This window comes from Lepisosteus oculatus, chromosome 18 (assembly GCF_040954835.1).
Source record: "Lepisosteus oculatus isolate fLepOcu1 chromosome 18, fLepOcu1.hap2, whole genome shotgun sequence".
Lineage (NCBI taxonomy): Eukaryota > Metazoa > Chordata > Actinopteri > Semionotiformes > Lepisosteidae > Lepisosteus > Lepisosteus oculatus.
The window spans coordinates 16905506-16923054 of record NC_090713.1 but is presented as its reverse complement, the minus strand read 5'-3'; the positions used below and the strand labels follow the sequence as shown (position 1 = coordinate 16923054).

At 37.3% G+C, this 17549-nt stretch overlaps 1 protein-coding gene across 1 annotated transcript in view; it reads right to left on the bottom strand.

Moving 5' to 3' along the window:
• The window catches only part of LOC107076093 (NACHT, LRR and PYD domains-containing protein 3-like), a 179222-nt gene that overhangs the window by 15723 nt on the left and 145950 nt on the right, over positions 1 to 17549 (bottom strand). Inside the window, exons 9-10 of the mRNA XM_069180091.1 lie at positions 12215 to 12388; positions 5148 to 5321 (exon numbers count right to left, since the gene is read on the bottom strand). Of these exons, the coding sequence (XP_069036192.1) occupies positions 5148 to 5321; positions 12215 to 12388 (348 nt within the window). The remainder of the gene's footprint in view (positions 1 to 5147; positions 5322 to 12214; positions 12389 to 17549) is intronic.

The window sequence follows — 17549 nt, the reverse complement described above, 5'->3', positions numbered from 1 at the left end:
CGATTTTTTTTTACTTTTCAACAATTTAATCAAAAATAAGATACAATGACGTGTTCCTGCCTAACTCAAACATTGCGTGACTTTAAAGGCTGTAAAAAATGGTTTAGATAGTTAAAAACTGCGTTTTAATTAAACATCAAGTTGTTCAAGTACAAGTTGTACTGATTTAATACCTCTTGATAGTAATATTAATATGGAGTCGTGTAACTAAGCAGCTAAAATATCACAAGGGGACATTTTGGAAACATTTGACATTTGTTTATTAAAAAAATATATCTATTATTTCCTTATAGTGGTAATAGGTAATGGACTGTCATGTAGTGCGCTGCACCCAGGCGGTTCAAACCCTGATCAGAGAATTACTTTGTTTCTTACATAGCAAAATATATTTCAAAATAGTCCATTATTATAGATTGTTGTTGGCTACGGTGTGAGTTTATCTGGATGAATTACTATAAGTGATGGTTTCATGATTTAGGATTTCTTCACGCGATTCTTTAAGTTAAAGGAGGGAAAAAAGAGGGCTGTACTGCCACCGCGCGTCAACCGGCTTGGACCATCTGTATGTCTGCCGTTCGTTACAATATGAATGACCACGGACGAGCTGTAAACTGAAGAGTTAGAGAAAACACGTTGAGTCTTGTCTTTTCATCTTGGAATTTAACCTTTACAGCGATACTTTTAGCTATATTTTTTACATAGTCGGATGAGTAAAATAGATTGGATTAATAACTGGAGTAAGAAACGATATTTCACACGTACTTTGAAACCATACGGCTTTGGAACAGCGGGCGGCAAAACCTGGCTGGGAGGGGGCGATATTTTTATTTTCCTGCGTGAACCGTCTTCGCTACAATACTATAACGAGTCCCTGAGGTAGCGTTCAAATTTCGTAGTTATAAAAAGTAAACCTTTGTTGAGTTTGCACGAGAGACAACAGGTACCTTTTGAGAAGTCGTGTACTGCTTGCAAAGTAGCAGATATTGACAAACAGCTAATTTAGAATTTAAAATTTATCTGTACTGTAGCTTTTTTTTTAATTGAGCAGAAAGTCACCTTGCTCTTACAAGCGGCTCTGTTAAGCAGAGTTTGTGCTAACACATCACACCCCTTGAATGAGTTTTAATCAACTTTGTCAGTGAAAAAAATGACCGCGGGCACTTTTCCTTCCCCCCTGGTGCATGTGACATTGCATAAAATTTTGAACAAAGTGTGAACATTGGGTAAGCACTGGGGCGTACAGTGAGACTAACACAGCGAGATTACTGAGATGGATAGTTTTAGTAAATATGTTGACAAATACAGTATTGGAATTTTTGCAAGATCAAATTGTATCTAGCTGTGAATCAGCTACATGACCTTGCCCCCGTGAAATTGTGGGAAAGAGGATTAGTGGGCAATGTAGTGACCTTAGAGTGTTTTAATACACTGTACAGTATAACACTATAAAGCAAGTATGTATTTCCTTAATGTTTGTAATTGCTATTCTTACATTTTGTCTTCAGTTTGGTTCTGTGTGTTAGGTGGTGGGCAAATGTTCGAGGTGAAAATTCATCCACAAGGAGTGTACCTTTAAAGCAGAGAAGACCGCACCAAACTTTTTCGGCTCTGTATGTCTCTCAAGCCATTTCTCTTTGACACTTTCTTTAGTCATAGAGTTGGGAAGATGCCACCCCCCTCCTTCTTCCCTCTGCCTGCCTCACCTGTTCCCATTTTTAATTATTCTGTGTCCGAATCGCAGCAGGTGAAAGAGAGTAGGGAGAGACAGAAAAAAGTGAACCCTGTTTTTTTTATAGTCACATTTAACATATGTTTGAACACAGTCTTAAAAAAATATGTTTTACAAGATGTGGAAGTGCAATAATTTATCACAGTGTGAATTTTAATACAAATGATTGATTACTAATAGTTTATGCACCTGACGCCTGACTTTATTTAGATGTATATAAAATATGGAACTGTAACAAAACAGTCAGAAATACAATCGGTTTAAATAAAGTTGTTTAATAAAAGCTGTGAAATTTTTCACAAATCGGCTGTAGGTTGCAGGCTCTGTGTCATTGTTCACAAAGTTATTGACATCTGAAACATCGTGTCTCATAAATAGGTATTTTAATAAGCGAAGCTTATGAAAAACGAAGAAGAAAATGACTCTGAAAAAGATACAAGAAGCTTGAAATTATTATTATTAAATTAATACTGTTAATAATGACCAGACACATTATTATAGTTTCAGTGGTATTTTTAATACTGCTTTGTTATCCTTGATTCTAATTACAATATATACAATTTCATTTTAAGGCTTGAAGGCTTGAACGGTTGACAGTAATCACGTTTGCTAATTCACGTTTTTATTTCATTATCAATATAACTTAACAATGAATATGTTATAATATATATACAAAATAATGTTAATATAGTGTACACAATACTTTATCATGCGTGAATGAGTCAAATTAAAAATAAAACGTGTTTCCAAAGAAAGCGGATTACAGTAATACTACCAGCTATATAAATACTTATATTTAGATCCATAAATTAATATCGTTATTAATTTCTTTAGATAAGCGATTAAATATTATATTCCCTATTTAGCGGATTCTAAAAAGTATGAGGTTTTTTACTGCGATAACGAGCGCAAGTATTCATAGAAAAGGTTAATCACTTAACTCACTTAACTTTGAACATGTGATACGTAGAGATATCAACAAATTCAATAGTGTCGATAATATTTACTATTTTAGTTTTTCATAAAAATGTTTATTTGTTAAAAGAAAACTCATGGGGAGAGCTGGGTGTGAACCCCTGATCTCCAACATGTAAGTGAAATACCTAATCCATTTCACCAATGCACCACTTGGCACCTTAAGCTATAACCGAACAGGGCAGGCAAAAAGATTCCAAGTAATTGCGGGTGAACGAGTCAAATTGATGCAGATGTTTACAAAGAAAGTGTACTACTGTGATAATTTAAGCTATATGAATATAATTATATTGTTATTAATTTCTTTAGATACGCGATTCCATATTATATTCCCTATTAATCAAATTCTAAAAAGTATGTGTTTTTTTACTGCGATAACGAGCGCAAACATTCATAGAAAAGGTTAAAACAGTATTACTCTTTATCACGTATATAAACTTAATAAAGTCAGAAGGAGCAAGTAAAAACTTTTCCAAAATAACCACAGTATGTAACCGAATGAAAGACTTTGATGCTTAAAATGTTTAGGGAGAAATGGAATACTGTATTTAAACTACAAAGAACAGCCATATACAGTTTACATAATATGTTTATGTTCCTAAATTAATATCATTTATGACCTTCAGATGCGTTATGTTCCTCTTCTTTTTATGCTCAGCTACTAAAATTTCCCTTTAGTTGTAAAATTCCATATTAATATTCAATATTAAGCAGATTTAAACATGCACTGTAAAGAGATTAAATGAAGCAATCGTTTCACTAACAACAAATGCACCACAAGTGCCGCCTGTCGGTCATTTCGGCCAGTCAATCATGTACTGGGGTATAACGCGGTGAGCTGTAGATAATTTTGCAGGGTACAGGATTGTACCGTGCATTTTGAATGGCTGCCTCTGTAAGTGGAATGGCTGAAAATGTTAACAAACAACAAACCTTGGCATTTAAAAGGTGTAAAAGTATTTTGTGTTGTACATCATGAGTGTGTGTATATAAACAATGTACCGCCATTATCAATTCTTGTGAGATACTGTGACTGACGTGGAATTTGAGAAGAGCTGTGCTGCCCAAAACCCATGAATGGAACTACTACAGGGGAAGATGTACTGTAGCTTAGATGCTTATTAATCATTAATCATTTTGAGGAAAGAGGAAATGAGACAAATGAAATATTTTCTGTGATGACTGACAGTGCCCCAGCTATGGTAGAAAAACGGATGTGATATATGATGAATCTTTCTAGTATTTCTACAATGCATAGATGTGAAGTCACTCAAAGTACTGGAATTTAAGCAATGTAATCTTAGTTGTTTAAAATGTTAATGCTGTGTTTAACTTAAAGCTTTAACAGCTTGGATGAACGGCAGCTCCTCAGCAAAATGATGAAGAAGTATCCATCTAACTTAAAACATTACTTTTTGTAGCTAATTTAACTCAAGGTATTATGAAAATAAGATATTGCTACAATGTTAATAAATTAAACACATATACAATAATTAGTAATGTGAAAAAAACGAAAGAAGGGAATAGTCATTTTGAGGGTTTGAGACAAACAGAACCCTGACTTTAAACCACATAACTCTGGAATGGTTTATACTCTCTGTTAATATACAAAGAAGGCAGCATAGCATTTGAACCCCATCAACATCACCATAAATAAACAATTATCCAATACAGGGTCACAGTAACCCAGAGCCCATTCCAGGAATCACTGGACACAAGGCAGGAATGAAACCTGGACAGGATGTCAGTCCATCACAGGGTAAAACCCTCACACCAGGGCCAGATTTCCCAGAAGCTTATTAATCTACCAGAATGTCTGTAGACTGTGGTAGGAAACTGGAGCACCACACAAACGTGTAGAGAGAAAATACTGTACAAACTCCATACAGACAGCACCCCAGATTCAAAGGAGATTAAAAGATTAGAGATAAACAAATTGATAAATATTGCAAACCTTACTCATTTCCATAACTACTTCCTATTTATTACAAAAAAGGAGGAATATAAGAGATAAGGGTAAGATTCAAATGGAAAGAAAGGCTGACACTCCCATAGCAACTGAGGAATCTCAAATCTGCATAAATCCAATAATTCACCTTCCTGGAGAGAATCACTAGAAACTGGTTAAAGCTGCACAGACCTAGTGTTCAAATATGGAAGAAATCTATGATTGAAATTTCAAGAAGAAAATTACCTATAGAATTAAAAAGCATCTACATATACAGTATATATTTAAACAAAATGTGTTTTGAGCCTCTAAGTAATCATATGTTTACAAAGAATCCACAGACAAGAACTTGTATAAAATGAAACAAGACACTGTTTTCTATATGTCACCCTTCTTTTTTGTTTTGTATTTTCTAGGTGTTACTTTTTGATGCATGTGAAAAACATAATGTTGTGAGTCTTAACATATCTAAATAAAACAATAAAAAAATCTTACTTCAGAGTTGTTAATTTACAGTTGTGATCCCCCCGAGCTGCAGACACCAGTTTCACTCCTGAATCCCTCAGGTTATTGCGACTCAGATCTAGCTCTCTCAGACTGGAGTGTTGAGACTGAAGAACAGACGCCAGATCTTCACAACATCTCTCTGTTAGTTCACAGCCCACCATCCTGCAGACAAAAAGACAGGAGAACAGCTCAACATCTGCACAGCTCATCCACATCTTTCTTTCCAAGTCTTCACTACAACACTCAGCTCAGCAGTAATATACAACGTCATGTCATTATCATCTCAGAGTCTCCATGGATGGGGATGATGAAGATAACTGCTGCATCAAATTTTGGGCTCCAGAAAGAAGAAGAAAGATTAGAAAAAACTGTCAGGAAGGGAGATAGTGGGAAACAGGGAGACACATGGAGCTACAATGGTTGGAATAGGGAAATAGAATGAGAGAGACTTTGACTTTTAACCATAATAGAAATTGCTTCACATTTTATGGCTTTTTGTTAAAGTTATAGCTTTGGTTGTTATTCCTCACATGGTTGAATTCATACAAAATGTAAATTACCAACACTAGAGAAAGAGAAGTGGAGATTTTGATTGTTATTTGTAGATGTGTTGAGGAAAACAACATTCTCTTTTGAAGAAATAAACAATTTAAACAAAAACAAGCAAGGTTATAACTATAACAACACATAATCAAAATGTGAAGCAATAAACAATCTCAATCATAATTTGGGAGAGGAATCGACCGTGTGACTGCATCCACTTTGTATGAGTCATGAAACTGAACTTCAGTACAAAACAGCAGGTCAAGAGAGAACAAGTCTGTATGAACCAGAATTCTGCCTCAGACTTTGTCTGCCACAGGGGAAATCTTCAGACTTGGGATCCATCTGTACATTTCACCTGAATACCATAAATACAGCTGGACTCCATTGTCAATAGAGTACTGTACATTCGTTCTGTTAAAATTACTATCAACTACAAATCAACTTTATTATACCAAAAAAACACAGGGAGGCTGAGGTCACTGGTCCCCTCACGGCCAGTGAGCACTCCGACTTCCAGGTCCACCTCCAGCCTCTGACACCCTCACTTGAAGCCACCAGACTAAGTCACACACACACACACAGTCTCCAGAGACTCACTCCCGCACTCACACCTCTCACATTAACAACCCCGAGTCTCTCTTCATCACATCCCACTCGTGCTGAGACTCAACACATTTTCCGTTATAAAAAACAAATACACAACCTCCCTGGCTCCTCACTCTGATGCCACTCTGTGCATACGCTGCACAGGTCTGCCTTGTCAGTGTCACTGCCAGTAGCTCACTGATAATAATAATGGACATTTTCATAATTTTATTTTAATTTTATTTTTTATTTTGAAAGGCTAAGAAAACCTTGTCAGTTCAGTAACATCACCAATTGTACTGATGGAAATACAAATCAAGGCTACTAAGTTTACAGAAAAAGTGAGAGAGGTGTGTGACAGCTGTGGTGTATGAAATGAGGTTGTGTGCTAGGCCTAATATTGGTGTGTGCAACACTGTCCACACTGTTGAAGCAGAGTGCTCCTTACTCCCCTCTGGTCTTACTGCTGAATAACCACTTCTATACTGACTGAGTAGCACTACAGAAAAGGGTCTAGCTGGCATTACTGCTGTGAAGACACTGATTGAGACAGAACAGACAAGAGAAAGAAAGAGACAAAGTTAAAGAGGAACAAGAGAGTGAGGAGCAGCTTTAAACCTGCGAGACACGGAAATGAGAGGGGAAGCTTTTCTCACAAGATCAGGCATCTTATATCTCTCATCACAGTTTTATTACGGGGAAGGTGAGACACAGTGGGATGAAGAAGACTGTAGAAAGATGCGTCTGAATATAGAGCACTGAGTGGAACTTTTCTTTCTATTTAATTCCCACTTGCTCCTAATCAAAATCATGACCCCACCTGCAATATTGATCCACACCTCACTCAGAGGTCCGAAGCTCTCAGACAGGGTTTTAACTCTTGGTATCAAAGTATTATTGCAAAATGCTGCAGATTTCAGTTCAAAATCATGAACTAAGTGAAAGTACTGCATGGTTGTCATGTTGGTGAAGGAAGACGAGACTCTGCTGGTCTCAACCCTGGCGAGAGCAAGAGTTTGCGAGGATTGTGACATAAAACTGGCCTTCCTGCTCACTAGTCGATGTAAGCGAACAAGAAGCCAAAACTTGAAAATGAATATGAGTGTGTTTTAGTTTGTTGGCAGATTGTTCTTTTTTTCAATACTGTATGGCCTGTTTGCTGTAAAGATTAAAGAATTCTCCAAGCCCATTGTTTCTCATTTCACCTCTGATGGCCACGACCACTCTAATCTCTCCATCTGTGTTCTCAAAGTCGGTTTTCCGAACTCATACATCAGAAAGACTACCGAAACCAAAATGATTCTGCAGCTAGGATCACACATTCTCCATTCTCTTAACGACAGACTACTGTTCTTTTAAATTTTCTCCATTCATTGGAAGTTTCATTTCACACCTCTCTACACCTATTCTGACTTCACACCTCTTGATTGGCCTCTCTTTCTGTCCCCTGCTCCCGCCTCTCACTCCTCCTCCCTCCCAGCCTTTGTTCTCCCGCTACATTACCTTTGCCTACTGCCTTGTCTCTCTCACACCTGAAGAAGGCTCCACGGCCGAAACGTTGTGTTCTCTTTCTTCTTTTTTTCAGCATGGAATAAACCTATTACTGTGACTATATATTATGTCCTTGGAAAGATTGGACATGCTGACATAACACTGATGAAAGTGTACATACTGTATACACGTACACTACACTACGGACAGTATATGTACGTGGTGTAAGTGTATATGAAGAAGGACACATGTGCAAAGTTATTGGCAGGTGATGTTACAGGAATACCTATAATTATTTGAGGAGGATTCAATCTAATAGACTCTTAGACTTATGGAGAACAGTAAACCCTAATGTTGAAGACTTGTCATGTTATTCTACATCATGTGGAAAGCTTTCTAGCAGGATGTGACACAACTGAGGCTCCAGCATCTGCTGCACACTAAAACATAAATTAATTTTAATCATAATTAATCAGGTTATTTTTTACAACTTACAAGTCACCTCCAATATCTTCTAAAACAAAGCATGAGACCATGAACAGACAAAAAGTTTTCTTTCACCGTAGTACAGCATTTTTACTACAGATGCCGTTATCATAAACCGATAATAACAATGATCTCACACACCAAAATGCAACCTAAAAATCAAAAGCTGATGAAAACATATAAAATTAGACAATAATTAATAAGAATTGCTTACACTTATATCACTTTTCTGGACACTCCACTCAAAGCTCTTTACAGATAATGGGGATCCCCTTCACCACCACCTTTATACAACCTCCATCTGGATGATGCACCAGTACGCTCACAACACACCAGCTCTCAGTGAGGAGGAGAACAGGGTGATGAAGCTAATTCATAGATGGGGAGTATTAGGAGGCTATGATAGGTAAAGTCCAATGGGAAATTTGGTCAAGATGCCAGGGTAATAACCCTACTCTTTTCGAGAAACACCCTGGTATTTTAATGACCACAGACAGACCTTGGTTTTACATCTCATTCAAAGGATAGAGCCTGTTTACAGTATAGTCTCCCCATCACTATACTGGGGCATTAGAATACATACAGATTGTGGGTTGAGCGAACCCTACTCACCCCACTAACACCACTTACAACAGCAACCTTAGTTTTTTCCAGGAGGTCTCCTATCCAGGTACTGGTCAGGCTCACACCTGCTGAGCTTCAGTGAGCTGCCAGTTGTGATTTGCAGGGTTGTTTGGCTACTGGCATATTCACTGGCATAATCACAGCCATAGATGTTATGTGCACTGAGAAACAGGTTACACGCCTGCTAAACCACTGGGTCAATGGAAACCAAAAGAGTACATTTGTTTGGCTGACAACTACAACCAAGTCTGAAAAAAGTCTGAAAAAAGGGGAACTAATTTGTTCAAATTGCTGTCATTCATTATTGACCATTTAGAGCCCTAGGAGACATCACTGCCTCTGTAACATGACTCAGGAAAGAAAAACAAAACCTCAGCAACCGGTTTGTTTACTTAGCAACCAGGGGTCATTTATTGTCAACAGCTCACCCCTGCTGATAAGCTGGCAGTGAAAATCAATTAAAACTCCTCAAGCACTGCCCAGAGGATTAGTTCAGTACAAGTTCACGTTTATTTGTCATTCCAGCCATATACAAGTATACAGTGGAACAAAATATAATTCCTCCTGGTCCATGGTGCAAATACAGGCAGGACAGACAGGAGACTAACATAGACATTGTAGACAGGATACACATAGTGCAAAGTGCAGATAGTGCAAATTACAAGGCAATACATAATACAATATAAACAATGTGGGGGGCGGGGGAGGTTATATAGTAATATAGCAATAACTATTATAGCCTTTAATATTTTTGAATAATAATTCTGGGTATGTGATTATTATCATTCCAGGTCCTGTATTCACAGAAATTATGTTGATTTTTTTTTATATTTTCCAATTTGTCCCGATGTTTTGTCCAAGCTAGTACACATATGGTAATGTGTACAAGCATTTTCAGCTGGCTGACAAGACTGCAACTTGAAAAGTTGATCTTTTGAAAACCAGGGAAAAAAAAACAACTGTTTTTTGTTTTTTTTTTCATCCTGCATATTTCTGTCTGGTGACACAGTAAGACATATAGTATAAGAAATCTAAGACTTCTACTGTATAGTTCTACTATATAATTACATTTTGTAATTGCAGAGATATTATAAACTGTTTGAGGGGACATCATTCCACGTGGAAATTGACTATTTGGCTGGAGGTCTTATCAGGCTAGCCTAAACTGTATCTTTAAACACAAAAACTGAAATGAAAAAAAAAACGTGGATCCAGAAAAAGCATTTGACAGGGTATTACAGCCTTTTGTATTTGTTTTCACAGTGGTTTTATAGCTTGGCTACAGGCAATGTAAAAACAACCAAATGCACAAGAACAGGCTGATGGTATTCTGTCAGACAGCTTTAATTCATATAGGGGAACAAGACGAGGAGATGCTTGTCACCACTGATTTATCCTCTCAGAGTAAAAGACAACAGAAGGATACAGAGGGAGGTGATATAGCAGGAGGAACACACAATCAGGCTCTTTATAAAGATGATGTTATTAAATACAGCAGAAATTCAACATCTTTTCCTGTTCTCATAGATGTAATCACAGACTACAGCAACTTTTCAGAATAGGGCTTAATTCTGAAGCAATATAATTGGGGAATCTATATCCCTGAAGGTCAAAAATAAATGTAATTTACAATAGGATTGGGATAAAATGTTAAGCAATTTCAATACCCAGAAACCTAAAAAACACATTGAAATGTAAGAGATGCTAGAAAATCAGGTTAAGCAAGACTTCAAAAGATGGAAATTGATGCCTCTCTCATTCTTGAGAAGGATGAAGACCGCAAGAATAAAGGTACTTCCGGGATTTCTGTCTTGCTCCAGACCTTCCTTATGCCTCTCAATGACCATTACTAAAACGTCTATTTTGTGTGGTTTAAAGTCAGGGTCCCATGCTATTGTGACTGTTGTGGTTCAGCACGGGCTTGAGCCCTCCGCCTCTCCACCCCGCCGGCTCATCCCACAACACCTGGGGCACGAACCCGGGTCTCCGGCATAACGCAACAGGGAACCAGCTACATGAGCTAAAGAAGACCTCCCTCAGTCCAGGCGGCTGAGGTCCCTGCTACGTGCAAGAAGGGTGATTGTGTCACCATGTCCAAACTATGTAGCTCCGCTACACTATTTATATAAACCCCTCAAAATTACTATTTCTTTCTTGATTTTTTTCACAATACAAATTCTTGTGATTACTGTTTTGAAATTTCAGAATTTATTTTCATAATGCTTTGCTTTGTTCTGCTGGAAGCAAGCAGGGCAGGCAGGCAAAAGTGAAACTAGAGATGTGATAGAAAAGGCGGGGGTTGAGCTGAGAGGAACTGATTTAAGTACCAGGGAGAGTCTGAAGGAGAGTCTTTAACATGCAGGGTTCAAAGCACAGGGATCAGTCCAAGACGTGGTCAAAAAGGCAAGGTCAAAACACACAGAGAGAGGAGAAAACACTGGGGAAAGGTGATAAGAAGTAAATGAGACTCTAAGATGAGAGATTAACAAATTGGTAAATTTTGCATACCTAACTTATTTCCACAGCTACTGTACATCCATTCAAATGTATATAAAATATCAGAAAATACAGGAGGAATACAAAAGTAAGACGTAGGTGAGAAAAGGAGGTTGGCACTTTCAAAGCAATTGAAGAATCTAAAACCATTCAAATCTGCATAAATCCACCAATTCACATTCATGGAGAGAATGTGAGTAAAAATGTCATATTCAATATTGGAAAAAACACCAACTACAAGCCAAATATTAAAAATGTGGGAGCACAAACTGTTGGAAGAATTGCGAGGAAAACCTGGCATATCATAAACATTTTTTGGTATGAAAATACATTGGGAAAAGAGTTTTGAAGAAATGTTCCTTCTGGGACAAACACCAGATGAACGGCCTTCAGAGGCAGAAAGATACTGTACTTGTATAGAACTGTCAGAATTGCAGGCATGAAATAAATCACTAGAAACTGGTTAAAGCTGGACAGACCTTGTGTTCAAATTAAGATGGACCCTATGAATGAAATCTCATGAAGAATATTACCCACAGAATTATACACCAATCATGACATATAGTATGTGTAGAAAAGATGGGGAAAATGGGAAAGACTGCATATTGACTCTCTCAGTAATGAGATATTAACAAATAACAATAGTCACAAACAAAAACTTGTATAAAAATGTGTAGCAGTTTTTTGTCTTTCTAGATGCCCCCCTTCTTTTTGTTCTGTACTTCCTATGTATCTATTTTCTAATGCATGTGAACAGGGAATATTGTGTGTCTCAGGATATCTAACTAAAACAATAAAATACAAAGAAATCACCAGTGTTCACTTACCCCAGTGTTGTTAATTTACAGTTGGGATCCCTCAGAGCTGCAGACAGCAGTTTCACTCCTGAATCCCCTAGTTTATTGTCACTCAGATCCAACTCTCTCAGACTGGAGTGTTGAGACTGAAGAGCAGAGGCCAGATCTTCACAACATCTCACTGTTAGTCCACATCTCTCCATCCTGCAGACAAAAAGACAGGAGCACAGCTGAACATCTGCACAGCTCATCCACATCTTTCTTTCCAAGTCATCACTACAGCACCCAGCTCAGCAGTAATATACAACATCATGTTATTATCCATCTCAGAGTGTTCATGGATGACGATGATGAAGATACTGTAACTGCTGCTTCAAAATTTGGGTTCCAGAAGGAAGAAAGATGAGAAGAAACTGTCAGGAAGGGAGACAGTTGGGAAACAGTGAGACACATGGAGCTACAATGAAAAGGGAAACAGAAAGAAAGACTTTGAATTTAAACCATTATAAAAATTGCTTCACAATTTTTATTATATTTTATTATTATGTAATCTTCTTATAGTTATTTTTAGTTAGTTATAACACCTTGGGTTGTTGTTGTTTTTCTTCAAATTACCAACACTGGAGTAAGTGAACTGGATAAAACAACATTCCCATTTGAAGAAAAAAACAACAACCAGAGTTTTAACATAAAAGCATAACAACACATCAAATAAAAATTATAAACACTAATAATGTGAAGCAGTAAACAGCATTCACAAAAATATACAACACTGCAAACCTTTCACACATGAAAGACTCTACACATACAGTACAGTACTCTCACACGTAACATTGTCAAAACACACCGTCACCTTCACACAAGAATCTCTACAGTTTAACTGGAGGCAGCAGTTATAAAAAAAATAAAAAATAAGAAACAATGACATGACCCTGCCTAACTTAGGAATTGCATGACTTTAAAAGTTTAGTTTAGTTAAAAAACACATTTTATGCGCACAAAAACAGGTGATTTTTCTTCCTCGTGATCAGCTTGGAATCTTACGCTGTAAATTACTTTTTAATCAAACTTTTAAAATATTTGAATTTCATAAACACAAAGAAAAATACATACTCTACTATTTTCCTATGGTGTCAAGCAGATCAGTGGGTCTTTTTTTTCCAATCAGAGGCTGGGAAAATATCTCCCCACCCACTGCGCTGCGTCAGAGAAGAGGCGGCACTGAGAGAGGGAGGAGGCGCGGAGCTTTGTAATATAGAATGAGCCGTCTGCAGCCTGGAACGCTTAAGGCACAGATCACGTCTGCCTTTATAACTTAATTTTTTTTAATTAAGCAATGTAAAGAATTTCCTTTGACATCCAGTCCTTTAATTATCATTAATTATCAGCTACTTTTCTCACCAAATAAATTTATTTTTTAAACCATTGTTAAACAAAGCAGGAGCTTATTGTACTTCCTAATGACATGACGTGGAAAGATTATAGATTTTAATTGCCTTTAGGTTTTTATCAATTTTAGCAAGGTGTCATCAAAACAAATGTCACAAAACTATTCTCGATTGTATTTCTGAATGTTATGTCTAACTTAGTTCAATATTTGAAATACAAGTCATTGTTCAAATGTACGTTAAATCCGAGTATTGGAAAATATGTAAAATACAGAATTAGTAAAGAAAAAAATATAAGGATAAAATACATTTTAAAATGTTTTGCTATCAACAATTAATAACAGTCTTAATTGTTTATAACAATTAAATGTATTAACTAAGGAATAGGGTGGCAGTGTTTAGCATGCTTTTGGTTAGTTTTTTATAAATACAACAGTTACACCAGATATGTCAGTGACTTTCAAAATTAAATGATGCATGTCTCAACTCCTCTTCATTCTTCATTTCAACTATACTGTAACTACAGGAAGTTTCAGGTCCACATTCCAGCTTCTCTGTTGTCCATTTCTTTGTTTCTCACTGTTTCAAGCTCCTCTTACTTTTTTAACTCTACCGCTAGTAGATTGTTTGTCTATACATCCTCCCTTGCTTCTTTTTCAACCTTTCCATCCTTCTCCTTTAGTGTCTGCAACCTGGCATCTCTTATTCTAACCATACCTTGAATACCCCTATACCTTGCATTCATTTCTAATATACCTGTATGCAGTTATTTTACATATGTTGTTTTTTTTGCAAGAGCTCTTCAGACACACTGTTACTAGCCTGAACATAACTCCTAATGCTTTGATCCCTGCAATAAGTCAGCCTAACTTAAATCCTCAAAAACTGCTTGTATTAATGTGTTTAAATCACAAACATCATATGTAAATACCGGCCATGTATAGCATTAAAAAAGCTGCATTATGGAACATCACACTGATTTAGTTTCTTTTAAAGGGAACTATAGAAACCAAAAGGGCTTCTATTTCTAGAATTGATCTCTGCACATCTTGTCAGGGTAATTAAATCCACACCGAGCAATCTCCAATATGTTCAGAATTTGACAGCTAGAATCCTGACCAGGTCGCAGGCAAGCAATCACATTACGCCTGTCTTCGAGTCCTTGCACTTGCTTCCTATCAGGTTTCGAGTCAACATCAAAATCCTCATTCAGTACTTGTCTGGCTTATTACCTGTCTACTCCCCACCTTGCAATCTTTGTCCCTCTGACTCTGGTCCTCAAGAACATCTACATTCTGTGGGTGACAGGGCCTTCTCTAGCTACACTCCAGGGCTCTGGATTTGTATCCCCAGTGATATAGAGTCACCCACCCTGAGTGCATTGAAATCTAACCTCAAAACCTTTCTTTTTAGAAAGGCTGTTTTTTAGTGTCTGTATCTGCTTCATTTTCTAACTTCGGTAGCACTTCTAACTGCTTGTCTTTCTTATTTGTATTTACTTTGTAACGTGTGGTACTTATAACTGTTTTTACACCTGCTATATTGTTTTGAGATACTTGGATATGTGCTATATTAAATAAAGTTTCTTGTTATTGTTATAGAGAAACATAATCAGATTTTCCCTAGTTCAGAAAAAAATAGGGTCTAAACTATACTGGTTTGTCACTCACACCCTGTTTGCTAAATGACTTTGCATACTGATCTGATCAATCTTACTGTACATATTTTCTGAGCTTTCCCCATCCTGTTAGATTTATAATTATAATCTCCTTCTCAAAAAGATTAATTTTAAAATATCTGTTTTTACCGTTACCATCTACCACCAACACAGTGACAAAATATATACTGATCTTAACTTGACAGCTGAGTCCTAAATTCATCCTGCTGCCAACATTGAATAAAAAATCTTTAGATTTCTATATTTATTTCTTTATTTAGTGGTTCCATTAGTAACAGGCTAAATTACTTTCTTTGAAAAATGTATTTTATGTGTTGCAAAAAAAAACTGACTTGCTTTAACACAATATATTTACAAAACATTTCCCCTCACAATCTACCTGAATGCTCAACTATTTGAGAAGCCTTCCATGAAACTTTGTTTGCTACTAATTCATATACTGTAAGGCTTTCTGATAAAATTACTGTTTTTCATGTGTTAATATTCTGACTCTTTCTGACCCATCAAACCTTCATTCTCACCCTGCCAGAAATGCACCTGATTATTTAAGCCCCTCACTCTCTGACAAATCTGCTTCATGGCTTTCTGTGATTTTTTGTATATCTAAGGTTTTGCAAATGTCCCTGCATCCCTCTTCTGCACTATGTCTGGTCATGACTTTTTTCTGTTTGCTTCTTTCAAAGTAACACCATGTAGCGGCAAGGCTTATTAAATATAGGAGTTAAGCTTGCTGCTTCCTTGCCAGTCTCTCTCTCCCTCATCTTAGTGGTGTTGGACACAAAGAGGCCATTCCATTTGGTTCAGATTTAAAGTGTTTTTCTATCTTATAGAGTTTCCTGATATGGAACAACTCCCAAGGTTGAAATTCTCCATCCATCCTAATAAATGGTCATTCTGGCGCCTTACTGTCTGGGAGATTCCTTGGGAGAGTCTCATCCCAGATTGTTTAAAATCCTAATGTCAGAGAGCAGGGTTACTCATCCTCTACCTCGATCAGCCAATCAGGAACTGGTAGGGCAGAGTAACCCCACGTGGGTCTCGAATGCCCACAAAACTTTCAACCAATGAACAACCATAGTTCCTCCAGGAGGGGCCCCTCTGGGACATTCTCAGACTCAGCTTGGACAATCACATGACGGCCAGTGTGTCCGAGTGCCAGGACTTTACTTTGTTCTAAGAGTCGAGATCGGTGGTCGCCTGCCCATAACCAAAGGATCCGCCTGAGGTTAGCCCAGTAGAAAGCCTCGTGAACCGCTGGTACCCCACCGTGAATGCTCGCCTGATCAACGAGTGAACTACGGTCGGAACTGTCGACAGCTGAATCTCAGTATTCAGGACTAGCGCTACAAATGGAATGACCGGTCTTCTTCCCGTATAAAAAGTGTGACTTGCTCGCACTCACAGTCACTTTTCACGTGCACAAACTCTGCTAGTTAAGCCAGGACTAACTAGCCGGTCTTCAGAGAGCCCACTGCCAGTGCACCGCAGCAGGAATCTCTCCCTCCTTCTCCCACACCTCACACCAGGACTGCCTGGCACCAGGCCAGAGGATGCCGATTGGACGCAGCAATAGCCTGTCGGTGTTCCTTTGCGTCTGCGGGAGATCTGAATCCACATAAATTGGATGAGTGCTCAACATTCTGCATTATAGCTTGAGAACTCAATTGTTATCTCAACCCCAGTTGATATCAGTTTAATTCCTATGATTGACATACTTGCTTTTAAGTATCTGTAGAAGTTGTAATCAAAGCTCATTAATGAAATAGTACAAATGACTGGTATACTGAATGTATGTCTCTTGATTTGTTACTCTTCGTGATTGATTTTATACCTTATATATTCTGCTAACCCTCACTCTTAAGATCTGTTACGTTTATATGCACATTTTATATATTTATCATGTATTCTCCTGTAGTAGTTTCTGTGTGTGTGTAACTGAGTTATTCCACAAAGAATCATTTTGTGACTTACTGCTACAATTAATACAGTAATTGTCCCAGTAAATGCACAAAATGCCTACAACCAGCTCAATTTCTAAAACCTTTTTCTCATGTGCATTTTTGTATTTATTTACATCTCTAACACTTAAATGTCTTAAATTTTCATTTGCCATAATTCTTTAGACTGAGTTTTAGTTTGAGCCTTAAAAAGCTTAAGGTTTCTCTATCTTTTTTTTCTTGTCCTACAGAGCTCTTTAATTGTGAAGTTTCCAGCATGTTTACATTAATCTATGTACATTTTAAACTGTTATTACTAATTACCAAATTACTGTATTATGGCTTAATTCACCCTTTCCTGA